This window comes from Bemisia tabaci, chromosome 9 (genome assembly GCF_918797505.1).
Source record: "Bemisia tabaci chromosome 9, PGI_BMITA_v3".
Taxonomy (NCBI): domain Eukaryota; kingdom Metazoa; phylum Arthropoda; class Insecta; order Hemiptera; family Aleyrodidae; genus Bemisia; species Bemisia tabaci.
In genome coordinates, this window is record NC_092801.1 from 29,392,641 (window position 1) to 29,409,190 (window position 16,550).

The 16,550-nt window shown below is 38.5% G+C and overlaps 2 protein-coding genes across 2 annotated transcripts; both read right to left on the reverse strand.

Annotated features, from left to right (window-relative positions):
- Positions 1-444: 444 nt before the first annotated feature.
- Positions 445-7,040, reverse strand: LOC109030419 (fatty acid synthase-like). The gene is made up of 6 exons (XM_072304540.1): positions 5,429-7,040; positions 4,379-4,607; positions 3,406-3,636; positions 2,024-2,213; positions 1,111-1,340; positions 445-774 (listed from the first exon to the last, which is right to left on the reverse strand). Exons 1-6 carry the CDS (start codon positions 5,545-5,547, stop codon positions 466-468), a joined length of 1,308 nt encoding a protein of 435 aa, XP_072160641.1. The 5' UTR covers positions 5,548-7,040; the 3' UTR covers positions 445-465.
- A 1,310-nt stretch (positions 7,041-8,350) lies between these two features.
- LOC109030325 (fatty acid synthase-like) lies at positions 8,351-15,052 on the reverse strand. Its single transcript, XM_072304539.1, has 5 exons — positions 13,224-15,052; positions 11,855-12,004; positions 11,015-11,179; positions 9,898-10,098; positions 8,351-8,704 (listed from the first exon to the last, which is right to left on the reverse strand). Exons 1-5 carry the CDS (start codon positions 13,357-13,359, stop codon positions 8,421-8,423), a joined length of 936 nt encoding a protein of 311 aa, XP_072160640.1. The 5' UTR covers positions 13,360-15,052; the 3' UTR covers positions 8,351-8,420.
- Positions 15,053-16,550: the final 1,498 nt, after the last annotated feature.

Genomic DNA, 16,550 nt, shown 5'->3' on the forward strand with positions numbered 1-16,550 from the left:
CAATTGATGCAAAAAGCAAAGACGTGAAAATAAGAGGTATTTGTCCAACATTTCAGTTATTCGGCACGCTTTTCCAACATACTCATGTTGGATTTTTTCTTCTTGTTTTTTTTTTTGGACTCAAAATATTATTTTTTTTTTTCAAAAAAAAATCCGAACTTGACTCAAAGAAGATTTCTATCCGAGCAATACAAACTTACTAAAATTGAATCTTTTTGTTTTTTCGATTCGAAAAAATTAATAAAGCTATCGATGAAAATTAGAAAAAAAAAATAAATTAAAAATTCTGCTAAATAAATAAAACATTCGCGGAATTAGGCAACATAAAATGCAGTTTGGCTGATTTAAATTCAAATCCATTCAAATAGTAGTTCCTCATCGCAAAACTTAGTCCACTTTAAACAAGTACAATATAATATCCTCTTCAAATAATCCAGTGTGGATATTGAACTAAAGAAATTGAACTTACTGTCCAATGGCATCCAAGAGGAATTTTACGCCATCTGGACTGGATCTGTGAGTAAGCGGGACGTTTGTGACTTTGGTTGGAAGTGCTCGTTTAAGAATTGCCTGGAGCAAGCCATGGGGTGCAATCTCAATGCAAACGGCGTTTGATGGAATCGACTTGATGGCATCCTCGAAGAGAACCGGACTGAGCAGGTTGTTAGTGTGGTAGTCCGGGGAACTGTAGGTGGCTAGATCAGAGCTCCAGTCTGTCTTCGGCACTGAACTGCTGATCCATTTTTCAGATCGCTTTGTTTTCTCTGGTATGACCTGAAATTCAAGGGTGGATTGTGGAAGAATAACCGATAGAAGCTAATATAGGGTGCTAAAATAATATTTTAATTCCAAAATTTTCAGCCCAGAACACGACTGATTTTAACGTTTTAGTTTTTCTTCTCAAACAAACTTCGATTCAGCATAGCTTTGGCTCGGCTTCATAAAGGGAGATTTTTTTTGCAAAAAAAAATGTACTATGTGAATGTGCATGCAAATAAGAGTATGAATATTTTACTCTTGAGATTACCGGAACTAAAGAATATATGTTCCCGTTGACGATCAGGATCAATAGCAATACTAGGAAAAATACTGTACAATTAATTTAGCTACCTCTTTCAGATATTTGAGTAAAATTGGGGCTGCAGGCTGGATATACCGGGAGTGGTAGGCAATATTCGCAACGTTTACACTCTTCGCAAAAATACCTTTGGCTTTCAATTCAGCGACAAATTCTTCGACGTCTGCTGCAGGTCCTGATATCGTGCAACTTGTGTCGGAATTGCGGCAAGCAACATCGATGGTTTTTGGTAGGCGGCTTAAGATATCACCGTAACCTAACCCTGTTTACACGTAATAAAACCATTAAGCCATAAGTTAATAGCATTTTCAAGAATTAAAGATCGGTTGGTGACTTGAGAATTAGATTAATTTAGGTCAGTGAACTGTTTTTAAATAATTTCAATTCTCATACAAATTAGCAAAGTGCAATGAAAAAGGTATGGGTACTAAAATTAGCTCATCCGTTACCATTCTAGAATTAGCTCATCTTTTAGACCCATATTTGTCGTTCCCTCCATGAAATAACGTAACTAAATTTCAAGTTACCAAATTCGCGCTCACAAATTGCATGTTTGACTGCGAAATCTGAGGCAATGCTAACTGAATTTTTCGCCGATTGTTTTCAATGATTTCGGTCAAAAAAAAGAGAAATTTTGAACAATATTGCACAAATACAATCTTGTGAGACATTGAATTGTTTAAAAGTCAATTTGGCAACTCTAGAATGGAGTTACGTTCATCCTTTGTCAGGAAAATGACGGATTGTGAAGTTAAAAATTGTATGAGGTCGAAAAATAAGTTATAGAGAATCTTCACAATATTTAGACTTTAAACTGGACTGCAATGTTTTCTTTTCAATGTCTATCTAATCGAGCCAATAGTCCAGTCAAATCATTGCCTTCATTTACCTCAGTAACTGAACATTTTAAAACATTTTGGAAAGATGGTTGTCTGTGCATGGTACCTATAGCCGCCATCATTCCTTTGATTAAAGTTGACTCCAATGAAGCTCTTCCTCGAGCATAAGCAGCTAAAATCGTCTGTTCGAGAGTTAGACAATTATCAGCGTAGGCGCATCCCAATTCACCGACAGAGTGTCCCACGATGCCCTCGGGCTGCAACTCCAAGGCCCTCAGTACTTCCACCAAGCCAATCTAAAATCGCACAAACCAGCAAAACGTATATGAATTGACTATTGAGATGCAAATTAATACAATCACACTCAGTTAATAATTTGGAGTGCATTTTAGTCCGAAGCTTATATTGATCCCAAACAACCGAATTGATACAAATTGTCTTCCCTCTGACGTACGAGCGTATCTTGATTTTCACATGAGCCCTGTTGTCTATAAAGGTCCAGTTACACGATCAAATTGAGTCATCACATTGGGCCTCTCATTGGTCGCATTCAGAATGCGACCAATGAGAGGCCTAATTTGATGGCTCATTTTGATCGTGTAACTGGACCTTTCAACGCCATGCTTTCTGGGGTTCACTTGGAAGTGAAGATACGCCCTTCCGTCAAAGGAGTGACAAAATATTGGCTGAACCTATTCTCTTTATGGGGTAAACTCCGTTCTTTCGGGACGAAATTCACTCTTTATACATGCCACTCGAATTTTTTAGGACGAGGTGAAATGAATGCTGCTAAAATGACTGCTATGGGATTCTGGAGTTTAGAGATTTCTGACAAGACAATTGGAAACGCAAGGTGTTACAAACATTACGGCACAACTTTGCTTTCAAAATCTTCTATATGGCTATGATTTTTTGAAGTTTTGCTTTGCAAACCTGTAGTTAAAAAAAAAAAAAAAAAAAAAAAAAAAAAATCGGAGGGATAATAATCGTAATAATTGTGACTGCTCGGTAAAAATTAGGGTTATTTTATGAAGAGTTGCTAGCAGTAGTTATTGAGGAGCTACTCTAGAGCCAACTGCAGATATTATTGCAGAGGGTCTACTGATGTTCGTCAAAAACTCAATTTTACATACTTTCACTGCTTTGACTTCAGCTACTTGCCCTTAAAAATATTCTCCAGTCGAAGTTGTAAGTTGTAACCCATCCTACGCAGTCAGTTACATCAGAATTTTAGTAATTGGCTACCTAAAAATCTGTATAAATTACTTTTGACAAACAATGGAATATCCAGCGGTCTTCGATAATGATGCCAAAAATCTTGTTGAAGCCAATTTGTTCGTTAATTTTTATTCATTTTTATTCATGACTTCAATCAATGATGAGCTGCGGTCATTACAGTAAAAGGTACATCTTACCTTGTTGCTTTCTACCGATGCTTATATACAGATAAAATATGCAAGTCCATGAGCGAAAGTCATCATAAATTACCTGCGTTGCAGTGATACCGACAAATGCATGTAGAATATTCTCAAAGATGTCCTTATCCGTGGAGGTAATAATGTGCTTGATGTCCAGGCCACGTGGTGCGAGAACTTTGTCACACCTATCGATGGCGTCACGGAAAATGGGGACATGCATTAGCTGAGCGCCCATACCGTTCCACTGGGAGCCCATACCTGAGAAAACCCACCAGATTGGCCTTTGACCTCCATCCGCTCTCTGAAATGACAACATGATCGATAGTGCTGATCTGCGGGTCGATTATTGAAATTTTGTGTTTGTGGACTAGACAAGACGAGATCAACGCACTTTTTCGGAATTTTTGACCCCTCCCCCTCATCGTAACGCTGTCGGTTTTTATCTGTCCATATGTAAAAACAAAATGGCGTGACGCTCTTTTCGACCCCCCACCCCCACTTTGTCGCCCAAAGAGCGTTATGTAATTAAGGAACGCCCCCTAAGATGAAATGAAGTGACATATGATTGGAAGTCTTGGTTATTTTTTGGTCACGTGTTCTCCAAGTTGTGCCTCTTTTGGGTCAATATTGACTGGTTGTTCCACATAGTGTAGTTGATTTTAGTTTGTAGATTAAAGCACGAAAAAGAGAGCCAATTTTGTTTTAAAATAGTTAATTTATTTAAATAGGGGAAACATGAAATTTCCTCCTTTTCAACTCTGAATCGAAATAAAGTCAGCGTTATCAATAATGTATATGGTCAGGGTGTTAGAATAATTAGAAGTAGACTAGAACAAACCTACATTTTGGGAAAAATCAAATGATTGACAAGCTGATATTTGGACTACATTTTGCAAAAATGAACCATTATTTCCTGGCTCATTTCAGAAACCACGTATATTCCAGTAGTTTCCCTATGCAGAAAGGTGCTTTTATGAAGAGGAATAATGGTTCCTTATTGCAAAATGCAATCCATTTGGTCAAACCTAATCCAGATTCCTTACCTGAGTTTTGAATTTAATGTCTGTGGTTTTTGGAGGAACGATGGCATAAGCTCTGTACATGTGATTCCGGACCTCTTGGCCAAAGACGTCATTGACGAGTCCGGCAAATTCAGGAGTGATTTTTGTCTTTTTTGCTTGGTCCATGACTTGTTCCATTCCTTTCTCTGTTCGCGAGGATAGAAGTAAAATTTCCGGGAAGGTCTCACTGATCTCCATCGTCGAAGATTTTCTGAAATAATTTTTCATGTTTCTTGTGAAATTTTTAGTGCTTCAATCATTCAGTTTAATTTTATAGGATTTATAGTCTAAAGATAAATGATGCACTTGTATAGAAAACTAAACATCGAGCTGTTTGAAAACGCTTCTCAGTGAGCAGAAATGAATCCTTCTTTTATCAAGTAAAGAAATAGCTCGTTCTTTTAGCATACGAATATTGATTGAGCCAAAAGAAGATACGGGTTATTTCTGCAATTCCAAAATATTAGTACAACTCTAGTAAAGATTTATATGACATTTATTACCCTTTTTCAAAAAATATCTGGTTTTTAAATAGTCCTCACGAACCGTTTTTCACATACAACTAAAACTAGAATGAGCTATCTCGGAAAATGAAGAGTTTTAAAAAAACATATACAAGTTTCGAAATTAAATTTATATTTTGATTTTATTTGTCTTTTATTATCCTAATTAATGTTTCTTATATATTACTATTCAACTGTTTTAAAATCCATTAATTTCAATGTGATCGAAGGGTTTTTTTTTTTTTTTTTTTTTTTTTTTTTTTTTTTTTTTTTTAAAAAAATCAGATATAAGGATTGTAAAAGCTTCAGATGTACATTATGTGCGTTAATTTTTCTTTGTAATATTTTACACCGGTCTTACTGGGGCATTAATCAAAAGTTGTATCCAACTTTTTGTTCAATATTTTGATGTAGTAGACAGGAGTTTTGTTCCATACTTTTGGTGAATGTGGAATAATTAAAACTGGCCGCAACTTACTTTTTTTTCTTTTTTTTAAAATTTAACAAGAGTGAAAAGGCTGCAACTTACTTGGGGTTCATTTTCAAAAGGAGATGTCCGAAATGGCCACCTAGTCCTATAGCGTTTACACCAACAAAATCTCCTTTGAATGGCGTAGTCTCTGTCACAATCTGTAACGTAAATGTCATTTGTGAACTTGAGATTTTTTTCTTTGACACCTACTGTGAAATACTTTCCTTTTTCAAGTCGGAAAAGTTTCACCATAAGTGAATCTAGTCACAGAGGAATTTGCAAAATAAAAATTAATGTATTATGAGCTAACTACATCGGCAGAGATCAAACGTTACAATTTTTAAATACACCATTTTGTAAATGCCATTACCTTCTCGTTCTCTTAAATTCGATAAATATATGTAAAATTGAAGTGATCCCGGATATAAAAATTACCTTGATTTCTCATTTTGGCGGTTTTCCAGTAAAAAATTATTCAAAGTTTCATTCAGCCAGAGTGTCTATTTTGCCGTCTGAAATAACCATGGAATCTGGTCACGTAATGATTTTTGTACGGACATTGCGGACATCAAGCTAACCACCTTCCTCGCCCCCTCCCTCCCCCACAAAAAAAAAGAAATAATATGAAATTATTTTGATCTAAAACCTAGACGGAGATTAGAAGATCGATTCATATGGATCACCAAACTTTTTCCGTATCGTAGCCAAGAAAGTTCGGCGTACAATCGGAAACCGACGTTCACCCCCTTTAGCGGAACTTTTTTCTTAGTTTTACTGCAATCTTATGCTGCTTTACGGACCAACATGTTGATCATCAGCGCGTACCTTGAGTCCTTTTGACGTGAGTTCAGGAATTGGTGACTCTACGTGTATGGTGGGCGGAATCTTACAACTGTTAAGGGCAACAATAGCTTTGACGGCGCCAGCAGCGCACGCTGTGCACTCAGCGTGACCCATATTTGATTTGATTGACCCTATCAGAATGGGCTCTTTTCTCCTCTGACAGAAGACGTCAGATATAATGTCCACTTCGTCTACATCCCGTTCCTGCGGAAACAAGAAGAATCTATCATTGTTGCAACACACATAAAAAAGGCCTGATTATGGAACTGACTTATGGTAGTGTTTGCTACTTCAAGTTTTAAACATAAAGGTTGTCCAGAAAGTCCCATATCCTCTAGCTAATTTTGGATCAAACTGGGTTAATGAGATGAAATTTAAAGAGTGCCTCTGGGCCAACTGGAACTGTTTTCGTTACTCCCCCCCTTCTGGGAATTTTTTGGGGGACCAACCTAATATATTGCAATTCCCTGGTAAAAATTGGCAGTAGAATCTGTGTTTCAAAATACCTTAGACCTACAGCCGGCTGTAAGATTTCCAATAGCTTCCATAGCCGGCAACACAATTTCTTATAACCTTTTATAGCCGATGGCGATTAAGCAACAGCCTGGCAGTAAAGTGTATGCTAAACGTTACTAATTGCGGATGCTAGGACTTCGTGAGTTTTTGTACTCTCGCTCTCTTTTTGGGCTGTGGTATCTTGATTTATTTTGCGAGGAAAGCACTTTCCGTACTTTTGAAGGATGCCTGCCATTTCTAATATGTTGGAGCGCCTTCAATTTCGTATGATACTGTGCAATACCTGTAGTGTGAAATAGTTGCTTCAAGCGCCAAGGCAGGCGGGCAGCCAGCGCGAAACACGCACTGGCGCCTACAAATCTAACAGGGATACTTCACGCGTTGCGCAATGCGTGAAGTATCCCTGTTAGGTTTGTAGGCGCCAGTGCGCCGCCGCTCCAATTTGTGTTTGGCTCTAATATTTAATCTCATGGAGTCAGCGTTTTTCAACTCATGACTTTGAAATGTTTGCACACTCTGTATGGATTATTCTCATTGTACTCGTAATTGATGAAAAAAAATATGTCGTAAGGGAAAAAATAATGTGCGTTTTGTAAATATTAAGGTGATTCCGTACCAACTTAAGGATTTACAAAGCACACGAATTTCGACACAATTTCTTACAGCCTTTTATAGCCGATGGCGAAAAAGCAACAGCCAGGCGATAAAGTGTAAAGCCAATTTGTGTGATATTTTATCGCGTAATTTTTTATTGCTTCGTGTAGCCCGGCCTTATGATTTTTTCCACTTTCTACAGCCAGCTATATGATTTTCTATCGCCTTCTTCAGTCGTCTATAAGAAATCCCATGGTATTTTGAAACGCAGCTCATATCGTCAATTTTTACCAGGGTTTGAAAAGCAAAGGAGAAGTATCGATAAGAGTCGTTTTCGGGCCCATCTTTGATGAATTTTCCGTTCATTGAAGGTCTGTATTTTACAGAATACTTCATGATTTGGTCATTTTCGATCCCTCCGAATCCAAGTTTGGCTTAAACGTGAGTCTGATGACTTATTTTGGCGATAAATGCGAATTTTTTAGCATTCGACCGCAAATCCTCAGACCTCGCATTTTTCGCCAAAATTAGCATCCAGACCCATGTGTAGGCCAGTATCAGACCCAAAAAGAGATCGGATCTGACCAAATCATGATGTATTCCGAGAAATATAGATATTCAATGAGCAAAAAATCGTAAAATTGAGGAAGTTCAGGGTGGACTTGATGCCCCTACTGCCTCGATACCCCTTTTTTGGGGTTCGATCTCCTCTTTGAGGTGGCCCTTGCAAAATTTTGAGCCGTCGATCAGTCAACCATGATGTACGTCCTGCACGGACGGAAAAAGCTCGCTTTTAAACACTGGAAAAAAACACATTGGATCTAGAGTCCAGACTCTTGAAAACATTGACAAGAGAAAAGACTCTTGATTCAATCAGATTTAAGCTTAAATCAAAAAGAAATCCGCTCAAATTAAAACGCTGGGCTCTTGATTTAAGCTTAAATCTGATTGAATCAAGAGTATTTTTTCTTGTCGATGTTTTTAAGAGTCTAGACTCTAGATCCAATGTGTTTTTTTTCCAGTGTACTTTTTCTGAAACCTGAGTGGAGTTTTTATCATGTTATTTTATTCCTGTTATCTTATTCTATTCAACTTATCAGTGCTTTTTTACAAGGGCGCATGTAAGGTGTAGCATACTAACTTTAACTCCTGAACCGTCTGCTTCAATGTAACAAACGCTAGCGGGATCCACTTGGCACCTGGAGTAGAGTTGGCGCAGCATCTCTTTGGCCGGTCGACCATCGAAGGCCAAAATGCTGCCCTGCTTTTGTCCGAAAAACTTGTGGTCGGCTCCGACGACCGTTGCCCAGTTGCGCCGAGCGTCTGACTCGCGCTGAAGGAAAAACGCGACGCAACTTTCACTCAGAGCGTAGCCGTTAGCTGAAATCCGATAAGGAATTAAATTGGTTTTCAGCGTTTTTTCAAACACTTTGGAAACTACGGGCAAAATATGAATGATGTCTAGATATTGATGATTTTGTTTTGTGTGAACGGAAAAAAAACGAATTTCGTAGCAATCTGTACACGGAGAAAAAAACCTCGTGCGTGTGACCCGAAGTTTAGGTCATATGGATCTCTGAAGTTTTCAGATTTAGCATCTGAACACTTAAGGTCTAGCTGTCGAGGTTCGGATCACACATCTGAAACTTCAGTTCATACATCTGTAGTACTTCAGATGTGAGAACCGAAGTTTTTCGGATGTGAAAACCGAAGTACTTCAGATGTAAGAACTGAAGTTTCAGATGTGTGATCCAAATCTCAGCAGCTGGACCTTAAGTGTTCGGATGCTCAATCCAAAAACTTAAGAGATCCATAAAACCTAAACTTCGGGTCCCACGCACCAATTTTTTTCTCCGTGTAGATAGCAATATACGAGGAAAAAACTTCATTTATATGAACTGAAGAGTTCAGAGGGGCTTCTTCAGTTCGCGGAACTGAGATTTCAGTCGAGCTTCTGTTCAACTTCGGACGGTATGAAACATGTTACATTTGGAGTAAAATTTTTCAACCCACTAAATTAACACCCACTAAACTATTCGGCTTGGATAATCGAAGTATTTTTATACGTGTGGCCCATACATCGTCACTTCCCAATCAAAGTATCGCAAGCACCGGGCGAAGTGTCTAAATTTCCGCCGTCATTTTATTTTTTTACAGAATATTGTTCATCGAAGCTGTCCGAAAACTTCACTGAATATTCTTTGTGCTGCCGATAAAGTTATGTGAATTTTTCAAACAGATTCAACCATCAATTTCTCTGTAAAAAAAATAGAATGGCGGCGAAAATTTTGGAACGTCGCGTCGCAAGGCGCTTTTGAAACTTTGACGGGAAGGTGACGAAATTTTTGAGATCGAAAAAACATGCTATAAAAAGATCTCAGCACTACTTAACTCTAGTTAAATTACCGCATTGCCCCCCCCCCCCCCCCAAGTTTGTGTGATGTAACGTCTTTAATACGGTATTTACGTTATCCTTAGGAGTCAAAAGATAAAAAAAAGAAAAAATAAATGCGAACCACTTCCGACTTATTTTTGCCACTGAGTGTTGAGCATTATAAAACAAAAATATTCACCTTTCTTATCGAAAGGGCGGCACTTTCCGTCCTTAGCGGCAAGGCCCATTCCGTCGAGGATGGCGAGGGACCTGGCAGTCAAGAGGAAGTTACCACTCACAACTATTGCTGCGTCGATGGTTCTTTCTTCTAGTTGAGATCTCGCTATTTCAATTAAATGAAAAATTGCGCCAGCGCCTCCTTGGGATGTGTAACTTGGGCCTGAAAACATTATAAATGAAACATTCTCTGATTTGAATATGAACAGTTTATTTTCATTATGCATGAATTCACTAAGCACTGCCGCTACGCGGCCCAAACCCCGAGAAAAGGCCTGCTTTGCGTCCAGCGAAATCGTCGAAATCGCCCGTGGTCAATGAGCAAATAATTTTAATTGAATAACAAAACGATGTTCCAAAGAAAAATTTCCAACCAAACAATATTCTTGATGACTTTCTCCTTACTCTGGATTTTGATTCTTTCTTTGGAATTCGACCTTCTGACCGTCTTACTCTCCTTCCTCGCCCAGTCCATATTCTAGTGTCTTAAAAATGATTCAATTAGAACAGAGAGGATTTTTAGCCTCATGTTTCATCAGTGGCGTTATCTCTAACTCCCTGCTACCCACGTGGGCAAAGAATCAAAGGACTATTTCCGTCAAACGGAGCTAAGCGCCAAGTTGAGTTCCTTCTGAGAACTTTAGAATGTCGGATAGCGCGTTCTGTCAAATGGAACTAAGCGCCATAGAAAAGCATTGCGAGTATAGGACGGAATGAGCCAGACGCCCGGTTCCGCCGCCAATCCAAGCCCCCCTCTACCCTCCTCCCCCTATGGCGCTTAGTTCCGTTTGACAGAAATACGTCCAATTCAGACTGAGGAGAAAACCATTAAGAATATTTTATGGCGGGAAATTTTTCTTTGAAACATCGTTTGTTTATTCAATTAAAATTATTTGCTCATTAACCGCCAACGGGCGATTTCGACGATTTCGCTGGCCGCAAAGAGGGTGTTTGGGGGTTCGCAGCGCCCGGGGGATCGGGACGCGTAGCAGCCAGGGGGCCCCTAGTTCTTTATAAGCAAACATTATATAGATAAAGTCTCCCAGAATCCAGCGATGGACGGAGAATTAGAGACTTACCATGCAGATCCAATGCGAACGAGAGTCTGTTGGCCGTAAAAGTCCTGGCTGAACCAAGAAGCACCTTCACCATTTGAGTGTAGGCAATACTCAATTCCATCTCACTGAAATCATACATAGAGTAAACTGCGGTGCGAGAGCCTGCTAAGGACTTGGGGTTCACACCTACGAAGGAAAAAATCAATTTTAGTTTCAGCTTTTTAAGATGTAAATTTGTCATACTTTCAAAATTCAAATACTTAATTGACCAGGGTACAAAATTGTCGCAATGTATGTTTTTTCACATAAATATTACGTAAAATACGATGAATACATCAAAACATTCCAAAATCAGCTCATTTTTTTACAATGAAAATTCTTTTGTGTAAGTCAATTCACACTGCTCATTCACAAGAAAAATTATTTTCGAATTCAATTAAGCACTGAGCTAATTTCGATGCAATCCACTGTGAAAACATTTGACTTCGTATTGAATTTTATTTTACGAAAAATCTCCTTTCGGAATGAAATTTAGTTCTATGCCACCGTGCGAAGAAGAAACGCCGTATAAACATTCGAGAGTTGCCAAATTTCTTTTGATAAAATGCTTATTTTGGACGAAAGCTTTGAATATTTTCCCTTGAAATTTTCAAGAATTTTGGGTAAAATTGTGAACTAAATTATCTAAAAAATTGGGAGAAAAATATTTACGAATTTTCCCTGAAATTCAAATGAAAATCAAATCTCCTTTGGCCATACCTAAAGGTTCATACAGCGTTTTTTCTTGCACGGCAGTATGAGGAATGGAAAGTACAGAACATGCATGAAGTTGATGACAGTGGAAGAATATTTAGTACTCACCAGCATCAATAATTGCCTCAACGCTCGTTTCTAAGCTTTGTTTTGCTATGGCATCCATGGTATATGGAAGATTGAATGGAACCTTGAAGAAAATTGCATCAAAATGATCGTGAGAGAAAGCTTTCCCGCAATGTGTGGGAAAGCTGTAACCTAAAATACAAAAAGAAAATCGAACGTGAATCGGGAAGCTTTCATCGTAAACAAGCCTCCCAGTTTGTTATTCAATGGAAAAGCTGCTCTATAGCGTATATGATATGCTAAAACCAGGGGGCACGCTCCCTGGCCTTTGCGCGGCGCAAACCCAAAAGGGCGCTTCATGCCCTCTAAGGACCACCTCGCGGGCTATCATGGGTTAATTTAAATAGAGCGGGCTCATTTATGGACTATTTCCAATCGAATTTTGCAAAAAATGGTAAGTGACCCAACTGAACGGTAAAGCAAAGATATTGGGGGGGGGGGGGGGTAGTGAAAGAGCAGAAAATTTTTTGGGGATTTGTAGAGCTGATGGTTATAATATTGATTCATTTTCTGAAGACGGGTATGCTTTGTAGGCTGAGGGCGTGCAAGGACGGGTGCGCCTTCATTTTTTCAGACGCAACCCCATGTTTCTATAGAGCCTTTAAATGTTACCGATAGATCGTTCGTTTCTTGGGTAAAACTAGTTGAAGGACTGTAAAATGGACTTCTTTTTTCAGTTAGGAACTACAACTTCTGACTCAAATTTAAAACAACGTATGTCGTACTAAGGAAAAATGCCGAATGAACATTCGAGAGTTGCCAAATTTCCTCTCAGAAAATAGTTATTTTTGAAGGAAGTTATGAATATTTCTCCTTGAAATTTTCAGGAACTTCAGGTGAAACTGATAACAAAATGATCGGAAAAATCTTTACAAATTTTCTCGAAAATTGGTGATTTACCGACGGAAATTTAGCAACGCCTGAAGGTTCACACGGAGAAAAAAACTTCCTGCGTGGGACCCGAAGTTGAGGTCATATGGATCTCTGAAGTTTTCGGATCACTTATCTAAAAACTTGAGGTCCAGCTGCCGAAGTTCGGGTCAGACATCTGAAGTACTTCGATATATATACCGAAGGGTTCGGGTCACACATCTGAAGTACTCCGGTACATATACCGAAGTGCTTCGATGTCTGACCCGAACTTCGGCAGCTGGACCTCAAGTTTTCGGATGCGTGATCAGAAAACTTCAGAGATCCATGTGACCTCAACTTCGGGTGTCATGCACGAAGTTTTTTTCTCCGTGCATACGGCGTTTTTCCTTAGCGCGGCAGTATGGACATAAGTATTCTTATGGATAAGCCAGAAATTGTAGTTCCTTTTAGCAAAATGAAATGCAAATGATCATCTTACCCTGTTTCCATTTTCGATCATCATCTGTGACGAGATGTACGTTGTTGAACAGTGCCTCTTCGAGCTGGGGGATGTTTTTGCACTCTGGAAACACCCCGGCTGTGCCGGAGATCACGACCTCCACCTTTTCCTTCATGATCTTTTGCGGCAGGAACGACTCCTCCCGCTTATTATGGCACTTTTCTCTTTTGCTCTGTGTTATTAACTTAAGTCATACCTATGATGAAACCATCCAAATTAATTCAAAAAGTGGCAACAACCATAAGAAGACAACATTTTTGCCGATTTTTACCTCCTAATCCTAGCCTGCGGAGGGCTGTTGCAAAGTTTTGCCGGGGCGGAGAAAATGCGGGTGTGATCCCTGCGAAACGTCCCGGGTTTCTTATCTTATTTTATGTGTTTCTTTTTATTATTTGCGGCCTTAGTCCCGTTTTAAGCTATTTCTCTGATGTAAGGGCGTATATCAATTTCCACGTGAGTCCTGTTTTACATATAAATCTATGATGCTTTCTGAGGGTCATGCGGAAATCGAGATACGCCCTTGCGTTGCACAATGCTGCCGTGATAGCGAAGAGAGCCGTAAGTGCAAAAATGAAGTTTTGAGAAAACAGGCTCAGAAGCTTCTGACAAGAACGTTTTATTGAAAGAAGCCTCCGTTCTTTGTCAAATTGCCACTAATCGTCCGGAAGACTCCTAGAAGTCGTATGGATTATTAAAAATCGACTGATTTTATTTCCATTACATTATATAAATATTTTTCATTTTCATGCTAGGTTATTGTTAGGCAAGACAGCCATAAGTGATATCTTCTGCATGCTTTCGTGGTTGCGTTTTGGACGCACAACAAACACATATTTTCAGGTTAGAAATTGGCAGAAGTGGGCGGCACTTTACTGGAAAGTACTGTTCTCATTGGCTCTCATGCATCTACGGCTGTCTTGAAAAAAAAACTGTGTCATTTTTTGTGCACTTACGGCTTTTACATGCGTCTCGTTGTCATTAAATTAGGATGAATTTTGCTGTTTTAGCTGTCTCAGTAATTTCATCTAAAAGAGTTTAGACGAATTTTGAAGAAAACTCGATTTCGAAAATGTTGCACTTACGGCTCTCTTCGCTATCACGGCAGAGTGGATCGAGTCAATTAGAGAGGTTGGACAAGGAATTTTTTACTAAAACCGCAAATTTTGATGTTTATTTCGTCACATTCAAAATTTCAAGGGGTGATTTGGGAAGAAAATTTTACGAGAAAACCAATGGAGCCACTTTTAGAACCTCAAATTTTGTATAAACGGAGTTATAAGCTTTTAAAATTTCCAAATTTTGTCCGACCTCTCCTATTGACTCGATCCACTGTGCGTTAGAGGAGAAACGACAAGTCAGGAAGTTGCAATTTTGAGCCGATTTTTGTTAATTCTCCCACCTAAAACGAAAGACACCAGATTCAGAAATTCCACTCTTCAAATGCAAAAAAATGCGAAGATTAATCATTGCTTATTGCGAAAATTCGACCCTTTTTGCCATGAATCACAGAAAAGCTCTCAATTTTTTTGGAGTTAGTCATTATGCGTCCAAATAGAGTATTTAGACGAAATAGCCTATTTTCTCTGACTACTGTCCTAGAAAGAAATCATTAACAAGAGGAACGTAACAGGCATTGACTGGGCATCAATAATCCTCCTTCTTGGGATGAATAAAAAATGGAAATTCATTATTCAGCCCAGCGGGGTCTGGTCATTAATGCGCATTAATGATTACTTCCGGTAAAAATTCGGGTTCCATCTGATAGCCTCATCAACCAGACTGTAAGTGAGTTAGTAGTGACGCGTGTTGCCAAATGTATGATAATTCATAATTATGAGAGACACCTGAAGAATATTAACCAGCTGTTGATCGTTTATGATGTTGACAATTTCCGGTGTAAATTTTATATTTTTCTGAGAAAAACAATTTTCACCGAAGTACCCAAAATGACATGAACAAACCACGTCAGTGATAAAATTTAATTGCTTCGTACAGATGTGATTGCGTGTTTGATTCGAGAGGGCTGGAGAAATTAGACTATAAAAAACCGATCTGACAATCACGATGAGTCTAAGTTCCGATTGGTAATGTCTCGGTCACGATGTCAAAAGATAACTTCCGACCCCGTGCATTCAAATTGAATTTTTCCTTGTCATAGGCCATGTTTTAGCCAACAGCAACAGCCAACAGCAGAAAACGTATCGCCGTAGGTGGATTCTTGACTTTAAAAAATGACGGGTAAAATCGATCACAAAGATTGAACTGTTTGATAAATACGCAATGTGTGCGTTTATTTCTAGTGACCAAAATTGGTATTATTGACTGAATTTTTGCTAACTACCACTAAGTTCTAGCTTGAGCAACAGAGCAGTACCTATACTGCAATGCTCATTTCAACCGAATATTCATGTTGCATTAAATTCTAATTGCGACTCTGAAAACTGATCTGAATTAGTATGACCCCATCAGAAATGATACCCATAGTAAATATGATCTATCAATTTGATGTGTCAGATGATATTTGATTAATTGAGGTTCATTAAGTAGGTACTCTTTTTAAGCATCTTAAAATGAGTGCTGCTCCATTACTTTTGGAGATCTTGCAAGTGGCCAATTTTAATGTATTGCTTCGTAAGTTAGTGGGAAAAAATAAAAGATTTTGTTCCAAGCATGTTCCAGTTTTATCCACGGCTTTGTTCCTTTCTCCTTTAGTAATCAAGTGAAAACATTGGTCAGAGCTTAAAAAAATCACCATGTTATGTATTTGACCAATCTCATCAGAAATGATCCAACCTTATTATTTCGGTTCTAAAATATTCATTTATAGTTTATCGATTGTATCATGGCTTATGCCACACTACAAATTCAGAATATATTATCCATCAACTTTTCAGATTTACAGTCTGGTCGAGACACATGATATCCTCAGCATTTTTGAAGATAGTTTTCACTTATCCCTCAAAACTAAAGGTTGGTTTCGTTCCGATTAGAGAGGCATCAGGCAAGGTGCAAGCTGAATCATGTCGTGCACTTGGCATTTTAGGCAGAGACTTTTAATTCAGATTAACTTCTTAATCATTTCAGAGTTTCAAACATTTTTTTTTTTTTTTTAATATTTAAAAAAATATATCAGGCAGCATTACGTGCAAAATGAAAACCTCGCGGTAAAAAATATTAAAAAAGGACTCACAGTTCCTATTCGATTGGATGTGGTATCTAATTTACTTCAACAATTCCACGGCGAATAAAACCGCAATTTCACTAGGGCTTGATTTCACCAGAAACACAAACAAAAATAAGGGCCCA

Coding starts and splice junctions, on each gene's coding strand:
- LOC109030419 (XM_072304540.1), bottom strand. CDS start 5,547: ATGACATTTACGTTACAGATTGTGACAGAGACTACGCCATTCAAAGGA. Junction 1,341..2,023: donor AGGAATGATGGCGGCTATAG/GTACCATGCACA, acceptor ACGTGTAAACAG/GGTTAGGTTACGGTGATATC. Junction 775..1,110: donor TACTCAAATATCTGAAAGAG/GTAGCTAAATTA, acceptor CTTGAATTTCAG/GTCATACCAGAGAAAACAAA.
- LOC109030325 (XM_072304539.1), bottom strand. CDS start 13,359: ATGAAGGAAAAGGTGGAGGTCGTGATCTCCGGCACAGCCGGGGTGTTT. Junction 12,005..13,223: donor TGATCGAAAATGGAAACAGG/GTAAGATGATCA, acceptor TTTGTATTTTAG/GTTACAGCTTTCCCACACAT. Junction 10,099..11,014: donor GTTCGCATTGGATCTGCATG/GTAAGTCTCTAA, acceptor TAATGTTTTCAG/GCCCAAGTTACACATCCCAA.